This window comes from Bremia lactucae, linkage group LG10, assembly GCF_004359215.1.
Source record: "Bremia lactucae strain SF5 linkage group LG10, whole genome shotgun sequence".
NCBI lineage: Eukaryota > Oomycota > Peronosporomycetes > Peronosporales > Peronosporaceae > Bremia > Bremia lactucae.
The window spans coordinates 5,982,795-5,992,399 of NC_090619.1; the positions used below are offsets into that span (position 1 = coordinate 5,982,795).

The window sequence follows — 9,605 nt, forward strand, 5'->3', positions numbered from 1 at the left end:
CAGATTTATATTTAATCGTATTAATTATAAAAACTTTTTTTACCAATCATAAATGCCATCTCTGTAGATATGCACTTATATGTATTGATCGTATTATTCTAAATACCTCGTATCTTGGATGACGCTAGCCGTCATCACGGATGACGCTAGGCATCATCCCTCCTAATGTGTACGCACCCATGTGCAGCACAGAGAACCACATCCAAGTACCTAAGTAATTGACCGTCCCCTTAAGTACGCAAAGCGTAATTAAAGGGGATCGTGTAAAATAGGGCAACTTTAGCCTGTTACACGATTCGTGCTGAAAATCGAGCCGAGTTTACATACAAACGACTCCAATTGCGTCTATAGAATATGCAACTGCAGCAGCAAGTAAAGGAACAAACTCACATTTCTGGAAAGAGGGCAAAAATTCGAGTTATTGTCGGCGATCGCACTTGCTGGATCAAAGTATCCAAGCACTTTTACCGCCCGATATCATTAATTTCGATGGTACACACCGATTGTCGCCTTTCTTTGAAATTAGTCCGCACCGATACTCTACATTGTCATTTCCTTGATCATTTTCTTAATGGAGCGATTGTCAATGTTCACGTGAATCATCCACACATCACGATAATACTGAATTGTTAACAAACGAAAGCTTAAATAACGAATTTAGGGCCACCCTTATTTGTAAATGTCGTTTTACGTCTTCGCTAGCTTGAAGACTATTGTCCGAGATGTGGGCATGGTCATCTACGACCTACAATGCTGCTCATCTCAGTCGTAAGATATTAGACGCTCGATCGTTATTGGTTCTCTATACCCTTCGAGTGCGATCGTAGAGCCATCATCTGCCCATCTCGGTGACGCATCGTCACGCTTTCGGGGGCCCATGCCACCAAAACCGTCCACTAGTCGAGACTAAGTACTACAATGTCGTTCAATGTCTCGGTCTCGACACGCATGAGTCTATCGATCATGTACAGACTCTGTCTGTGGACATAAATTGCGTGCTGTCGAGGCGCACGTGCGCTACAAAGCTAGGGCAAAGCGTCCCGTTGCGTTTTTCGCGAAACGAACTTGGTGCGGGCAGCCATTGCGTGCATCTTCCTTTCAGTCTATGCTAGAGACCTCAATCGATAGATTCGGTCCTTGTTTGAAGCAAAGCGCATCCATTGAAGAGCAGGCTTGAACCATAAATTCCACTTCCCTTGGGCCCTTCGAAAGTCTTAAGATAGTAGCACTCTTGGCTACCTCGCCCACCAGTAAGTCCGTGGTCTGACTCCACAACTTGTACACATTGCATGGCGATCAACCAGCGCAAGCGGGTAGCCATGGCCTCATCGACCTTCCCTGTGGACGAAGGCCTGCTACCACGTCTAAGTATCTCTCCAGCTCAACACGAAGAGCTCCGTCGCTATGCACTGCAGGCGGCTCAAGTCGCTATACGCGATGGACCGACGTGGGGACGGTCGAACATTAAGGACGCCATCTCCTGTGGCTGGAAGGTGCTCTCGGCCCGACCAACGGCATGCTTTATGATGAAAGAACAAGCAAAGAAGAAAAAGAGTCCATCGACGCCTAAGCGACAGAGTGAACAGCTACCGAAGGACAAGACAAGACAAACGTCACTCTCAGCTACGCGTTTTTCGATTCCAAGTCTTGGCAGTTTCCACGCCAGCACTAGCAGCTCAAAGCTGGAACGTTCAGCTTCTTCGCTTCAAGAAACCACGAGTGGACTGCACTTTATGGCTCACGCAGTCCTGCCAAACTCGTTAGAAGACGTCATGAATAGGTTGTATTGCGAACAGACTCATGAAATGCGTGCTCAAAAGCAACGATTCTACGGTCAAGCGGTTCTCGATTGTTGTGTCTTACAAACTCTAGAAGGAGCTACGTTAGAGGACCCGTTTTGGTACTTGGGACTCAAGTGGCTCGCCGTGCGCTCGCCCATGCCAACGCTTTCAACCAATCGAGAGTTTGTCTTTCTCGAGCACCTTGGTACTTTCGTAGACCCGGAAACTGGGCATAGAATGCTCTATCGAGTCGCTCAGTCGGTTCACATTCGTGGCTACGGAGGTCAAGACTCGTACTTTGGATTAACACGTGGTCACATTGAAGCAGCTTTTGTGTACTGGATGGACGACGACAATGAAGAACGGAACCCGCTTCTCCACGTGTGTGCAAAGGGGCGATGCCACATGAAAGGCAGCATACCCGACGCTCTCGTGTACAAATTCTTCAAGTCCTTGTGGCGTTCCGAGCATACTTTGTTCCCTACGAATCGCTCGTCGTTTGGCATGAACGTTAGTGGTGACGAACACGTCGTGAACGAAATAGCAAAGAAAAAGAAGAAGAAACGATCCAAGCGACATAAGATTCCAGCCGGTCCACCGCTTGAAATGGCCTACGAATGGGTCACGGATGAACTCCGGCCACGATGCTCTGTATGCAATAAGAAATTCCGGCTTGTACAGCGCTCGAAGCACCATTGCCGCGCTTGCGGTGAAGTCATGTGTCGAGCCTGTACGTTTCATTACCTCGTCAACGTTCGCGATGCTCAAAGCTTTCGCGGCGTACGTCCAACAGTTCGAGGCCTTGACTCGGACTTGAAACGAACCCATGAAAAAGAATTGCCTTTTCATTTTGACGAGACGATGACCTGTAGCTTTGACGGTCAATTGGAGATGGCGGATGAGAAAGAAGAAGAGTTTGATACCGTGCATGCGAAACGTCCGGGCAGTAAGTCCACGGAAATGGCAGTGCTTGGAGGCAACATGGTTGTCTGCGTTGCAATGGCGAAAGTGTGTCTACGTTGTTTACAAAGCGTGCCACTTGGGAAGGATTCGACGCTACGGCGACGACATAGCGAGGTGGTTCGGACTGAAGCATTTTATAGATCTGACACGGCAATTGGATGGCGCGAGGAGCTTCCTCAGGTGGGAAGACCACCAAATAGAGAGGTCGAAGAGCTTGATGGCAGTAGTCGTTATTTTAAAAGGGAACACGACGTGCCGATGCTGGTAATGGAGGATGAAGACACTGACAGTATTGATGAGCTTGCCGATTCAAAGCGAAGATCAGGGTCGTGTGCTATAGACGGTCGGCTCAAGTCTTTTAACTTTGATTATCCTGGACATACGAATCAGTATTTAGGACCGGAAGATGGAACTCTTGATAGTCTTACGAACCGCGAACGAGTGATCATTCTATCACCTCATGCGTTGTTAAAATCAACGTCACTTCCCATGACACAGCGTCAGGATTTTAAAGAAGAAAGCAGCTACGGCAGCAGTGGGTGCTCGGAATCTTATCAAAGTCAGTATGGCAGCGACGCATGGAGCGACAGCGACGATAATAATAAACAATCCATTGAATTCTGCCCGACACGAGCACTTCGAGAGGAGCTTACATTCGAAGACAGTCAAGGACGTCTACCGAACTGTGCTGAGAATGAAGTCAACAGCTTTCTCAAGAGTAAAAACTTTCAACACGCTGCTAGTGCTGCATCAAGTACCGAGCGCCGATTGTGCCATTTGCATGAAGAAGAATTGTACCAAACACGACATGTCCCATCGCCGTCCGTATCGACTACTTCGTTATTTAGTGAAGATGAAGACTCTTGTAGCGAAATGGACGATCGGTGGAAAACCATGTCTGTTATTAAAAGATTTTAACTGTCGTATGAAAGCAATTAAGACTTCGTATCCTTCCCACGACCATACAAAAGAAGTAGCTATTTTACTTTAGCCTGCATTTTATTTTGAATCAACTTGGTTTCATTCTGTACGAACATTGAGCTCTATGCTACATGGCGCCCTATTTACGAGGAACGCATGGAGAGCGACGCAAAGGGGGTAGCCCGAGGAGGGGATAGTGCCGTTTGCGTCGACGTTGGATACATGAGGGACGAACGGGCTTCGGAAGAAAGCTCCCCGGCAGTCGTGTCTGCTGTCGTCCTCGCAGCCATGTCTTCTTTCGGAGATCGAATCATCTTGCTCCGTTGTTCCGTGATCGTTCGAATTAGAGCCTCTTGGTGAGCAATTGATCGCTCGACTTGTTCCAATTGATCTGGAATGGACAAGGATCGCAGTTTCGAGCTACTTTCTGATTGACACGCCGACGTCGACGGTCGATGCGAGAACGATCCTGGAATCCCATCGCTTGGATTCGTCGAGCTCATGCCGCGTCCACGACTTGGAAGGCGATGGAGCTCTTCTGTGTCCCTCCGTTTGGGAGTCGGCAGTAGAAATCCATCAAAGTTAAACGTACTGGTTCCACTTGTAAAGAGGTGACTTGGTCGCGCAGGAGGAGACTCCTCGCCATTCGTCAACCCTGCTTCGTCGTAGAGAAGAATGCTCCGACGTCGATTTTTCTTCTTTTCACGCGCCATGTGGATCTGCCGCATTCGCTCGACTCGTGACGAATATTCCTCATCAGTTTCAATCAATTCGTCGTCTTCGTGAACCCCTCGGTCAGCAGAGAGCAGCAATTCGTCGTCGGCCGCATACCGACCTCCGGGAAAGAATCCACGCATGGGGCCTGGTTGGAGGCCTAGATTATCTGCCAACGATCCTTGCAAAACCAGTGGAAACTGCTTAATCATCGTAGGTGCCGCGTAAAAGTTCGTCGCTCCTCGCATCGTGCCTTTGCGCTCTTGACGAATACAAAACATGCACTTCTTGCACAGCTTGACATTATTCACGGCCGGATATCCGTTCGACCGCGTTTCCTCGAGACTTTTCTTTGCTGGCTGTTTAAGCAATACACTTAACGGCCTTTCATCAAGTTGATGCGGCTGCGAATTCTCTGCTCCTACTGTCTCATTCACAACTCCGTCAAGACACGGAGCGGAGGAGGGAGGAGCTACAAGCGGCAATGTGATCATGCATCGAGAGCACATGACTTCCCCACACATGCGGCAATGATGACGATGACGTCGAACGATTCCAAAGCTTTTGAAACACACAAAACAGACTTTACGCTGATGGTCGGGCACCCAACTTGGCTGGGCGTTTGTCATCATTCGACCGAGTTCAGGAGCTTGTGTCATAACAAACGACGTCGACATGGGGATAGCAGCTGGCCCATGGGCCGTGACTTCGGAGCCACTGATAGTGCTTTGACTCTTGCCAAGACTTTGACCCGATGGCGAGTGGCTTAGCGCAGCAGACGGATGAGGGAAGACCATGCCGTGCTTCATGATGTACTTGATATCAGCGCAGTAGTCAATCCTTACGACCGTTGGGGCAAATTGCGATAAGAAAGCGCTCCCGAGCCACGTACCAGCTCGACCACCTGGGTCCAAAGAGCCTTCGCTAAAGACTTTTACAGCATTCGTTGCTTCGTCGAATCGGTACATGGATATCATGGAGATATGACCACGAACGAATCGAAGCTTCAACGGGTCCACGGTGTCGCTCGAGTTGTCCGAGCCGACAATCTGAGTCAATGGAGGCAAAACGTCGTCGCCAATGGACTGAATGACTTTCACCAGCACCTTGTGGCCTTCGTCAGTCATCACGGTCTTGGCGTATTCATAATACGCATGATCTCGTGGCGAAAAGAACTTGGCTGGTCCACTAGGAGACGCAAAGGCCATCCATTTAATACCAAAGAATCGAAATGGGTCCTCCTCGGTCTGTGTCTCTATGACTTGTAGCACGGCAGCATCGAGAAAGTAGTCACGAAACAAATAAGCACAGATCGAGCGTTCGTCCAGCGTTGTATCACTGTATTTGCCGTACTCGACATCTTGTAGCATTAGTCCAGGAATGCGTCCAGAAGCAACGAATTCTTGGGCTGTGGAATTTCCACGGTGCGGATCTCGGCGCTTGTAGACCGCCAAGTGCGGCTTGGCACTATGGAGTTTCCACTGCTTTGGGTCATCAAAAATCTGCTTGGTGCCGTCCCACGCAGCTTTGGACTTGAGCAAACAGCTCGCAATTAATCCTTCGGCTTGTTGCCGCATTTCTGTCTTTTGAATGTCCGTGATATCGACGCGAGGAATCACTTCATCCATTCGTGGTAGCTTTGTCACGTGTTTGTTCTTTGAGCGGCTAGGCAGCTTAAGCTTCCTTCGAATCGCCGACCGTGGCCGTGACAGTTCTTGATCGCAGTCCCAACGTAACGCTGTGTTCTTTGACGGTCGTTGGATCTGCGATCTTGAGAGCGCTCCGTCGCACAAACTCGAGTGCTCACTTTCAGCCTGCACGGGTTCGGATGCTCGAAAGTCCAAAAGGACTCGATCACTGTTGCATTCCATTGCGCGACTGCTGTCAAACATGGCAATGCTTCCGTGCGCTTCCGCTAAAACAACGGAATCAAGGATCCGATTACTGCTACCAGCTGTGAGGAGAAGCTGATCGTTGGAACGGTCTCTGCGTGGCCTCAAAGCTGCAGAGCATCACGGACAAGGTTAGTCTACTAAGAATATCGAAGCTCCACCGAGTTCATGCAGTCGTACACTGAACGTATCGGAGACTTTGCTACTGACCACGTCGATTGCGAAGTGTGGCCGAGGCGTCTGCTGGACGACAGAACGTCAGCGTCCGGCTCGTCGATAACGAATTTACGTACTTAAGGTAAGTATTCAGTTCAGTAAGGTTAGCACAAAGCGACACAGCGATCATGTACTGATTTATGAAATTACATGATCGCGGTGTCGCTTTGAAAACTTGGACACATCATCGCGATGTTTGATAAATGTGGTTAGGGGGACTTCTGACTTTCTTACATGCGAAAGATGCGGAATACACGCGTTTGTTAGAGAAACGGACACAAAAAGGACGCATCACTCACCACATTTCAGCTCGCGGCATTCGATAAATTGGTGGCAGGGAAGTGGCTCCAGCTTTTTCAAGCTTGTCCAGATTCATACTCCTTAAAGCTTATCGCTTAAATCCTGGAATTGTCTTTTGCACGTACCAAAGCGGACGGGGTGGGGCTTATTTATGCACGTGTTACATCGCTCTGGCTGCTAACCCTATATTCGCAAAAAGAGCAATTTCAATTTAGATAATACACGTTCTCCATCCAACATACCAAAAATAGAGCAAAATAACTAAAAAAAAGTGAGTTTCTTTCTAATGCGCAGATTGAAGACTGCAGTAATTTCTGTGCGCTGAGTTACTATTCGTATTTGCTTGCGATAAGCTTATCGGAATCGGGTGAAATATTCCAGAGGAAGTGCAAATGTAAGTACAGAAATCGATCTTTATTTAAAGGGAAATTATTAACAGTATTTTTTCTATACAAAAGAAAGTTGACGTCCTGATATGGAAAGCAGATTGCAGGAGACCTAGAGCGCCCCTCGACAAATGGTACATGCTTTCTTTATGAGAGGGTCTGTGAATAATAGAAGCAGCGGGTGGATAGGGTTTTGATATCATCGATTGCGGGGCTATCAGGTGCTGAAGGTACCGAGTTGATGTTATAAATTGAAAGAATTTCCCTTAAAAATTAGAAGCAAACCACAAAAGAAAGTGGCAGTAGAAGCGATAATTTTTGAAACAAGAAAGAATCAAAAGAGTCCAATGAACATTTGGACGTTGCAGACTTGCAAAGACGCAAGCAGAGCAGAGTGGACCAGCAAATGAGATGTCGGATTGTAGAATTATATCTCACGAATTTTCAGAAGAAATTTTGTTACTCTGAATCAATCAGCATTTTACTTCTGGTATAATAAGTGAAAGAAAGCAAATGTTGTAGCGTTTGGCCCTGCATTCGCGAGCCTTTTTTCTAGTCTAGCCATTATCGTTACAGCCATTCTCTTGTTGTGAGGAATTCTCTCATTACAATCGATTGATGAATATTACTGAATCGAGCAGGCACCGCTTGTGGCCCAATGATATTTATGTCGGAAAACATCTTGAAGTGCTGCATATCCCAGTGCTGAGAGAATCTATATGGTGACGATTACAAGGACAAGACAAGAAATTCGCTACGCATCAGAGATTCGTGATAATTGTGATGAGGTGAAAATTTAGCAATAGCTCAGTATTTCTGCTCTCGAAGATCATTGCCTACCTATAAACGGGCCCGTTTGCTGTAGCAGAATTTAAAGTATCCAGCCACCTGTGATTGTTAAATCGCATCGTTGCAGGGACAATTGCAAAGCCAACTGGGCACAAATTCCATTTCGACAAAGCTATGCTGTGAACCATAATGATTTTGCGGCAAAAGGAGTGAAGAACAATTACAAGAATGCTTTATCAGCTAATTAAATTCATGTCTGCTATGAAGAGATTGCTTCCATTCAAAAGTAGCGATTATATCTCAATAATAAAAAGATCTAAAGATATGTTTACTTGAAGTCCCCACTATACGTTAATGCCGGGTATAAATATATCGACGGATTTTACATTATGAGCATTAGCTCAAACAGATGAGGCTACCGAAAGCTTATCAACACTGTTGATGTAACGGGCTAAAGTTGCCCTAATGTTACACGCCCGTTAAGTACATTTGGTGTACTTAAGGGGATGGTCAATTACTAAATAATAGTAATTAGACCCAACACTCGGGTGTGGTGCACATTTGTGACCAACCCTTGTGGATGTGATGCACATGGGTGCATTCACATTAGGAGGGATGACGCCCAGCGTCATCCGTGATGACGGCTAGCGTCATCCGTTACGCGAGGTATCTATAAAGATACGCTCGCAATACATATTAAATGATATCTATAGAGATAACATTTTAATTGGTAAAAATAGGTATTTGTATTTAGTTCTATTAAATATAAATCAGTCTGAAAACTACTTCCTACTTGGTAAGTGCGCACGAGGGACGGATTTTATTTTTACCGCTCCCGTGACGACACTTAACCAGAGTTCTTAGTGTGTTATGTGAGGTCGCTAACGCGCCCACCACAACTACCTCACTGCACGCAAGAGAAGCAGGTTTAACCGCTTCCTCGCTGTGCTAGGTTGTGTGCCTAAGTAGAGCGTGGCCGCATTACGACGTGCCCGTCTACAGTTGATGTTGGACATTTTGTGAACGCTCAAACGTCTCGATTATATTAAGAAATAAACGACTCAGGTGAGACCTTTAAAGTGCTTCCACAAAGGAGTGGCTGATTACACGTGTAAGTTTTCTAAAGACTAATATACTTTCCAATTAACTTCTTGAGTACAAGTTGTATCCTCTGCTATAATATATCTACAGGTTATGAGCCCATGTACGGTAGGAGTGAACGATATTCTCAACGAAGACAACTACTCCGTATGGGAGGTTAACGCGCAAATGAAGCTCGCCAAGAAGGGGCTGTTGGAGCACATTGACGCGACGGAGGCACCGTGTGAAGATGACACTAGCGCGTCTTTATGGAAAATCAACGATATGAAGGCCTTCGCAAACGTGTGTAAGATGATCAACCCAAGTCTACAGTCCATGTTTCGAAATGCAGAGACAACTGCAGAAGCGTGGGGTTTTTGAAGAGCTTCTTTCTTCGCAGAAGCATTCATAATCGGGTGCAGATGCGTCGACAATTGCACGAGTTTCAAGATGCAGAAGGGAGGAAGTGTAATGGATCACTTTCTCAATTTTGATGAGCTGTGTATGTCAATGCAAGCCGTCGGTGACGAGGTCGCGCACGATGAGCGTCTCGTGATTCTGCT

General features: G+C 46.8%; 2 protein-coding genes across 2 annotated transcripts; one reads left to right on the top strand and one right to left on the bottom strand.

The window, feature by feature from the left end:
- Nucleotides 1-1,289: 1,289 nt before the first annotated feature.
- CCR75_009377 (uncharacterized protein) lies at nucleotides 1,290-3,662 on the top strand (the record flags this gene model as incomplete). Its single annotated transcript, XM_067967418.1, has 1 exon — nucleotides 1,290-3,662. One exon carries the CDS (start codon nucleotides 1,290-1,292, stop codon nucleotides 3,660-3,662), a length of 2,373 nt encoding a protein of 790 aa, XP_067818640.1.
- A 146-nt stretch (nucleotides 3,663-3,808) lies between these two features.
- CCR75_009378 (uncharacterized protein) lies at nucleotides 3,809-6,271 on the bottom strand (the record flags this gene model as incomplete). The annotated part of the gene is made up of 1 exon (XM_067967419.1): nucleotides 3,809-6,271. One exon carries the CDS (start codon nucleotides 6,269-6,271, stop codon nucleotides 3,809-3,811), a length of 2,463 nt encoding a protein of 820 aa, XP_067818642.1.
- Nucleotides 6,272-9,605: the final 3,334 nt, after the last annotated feature.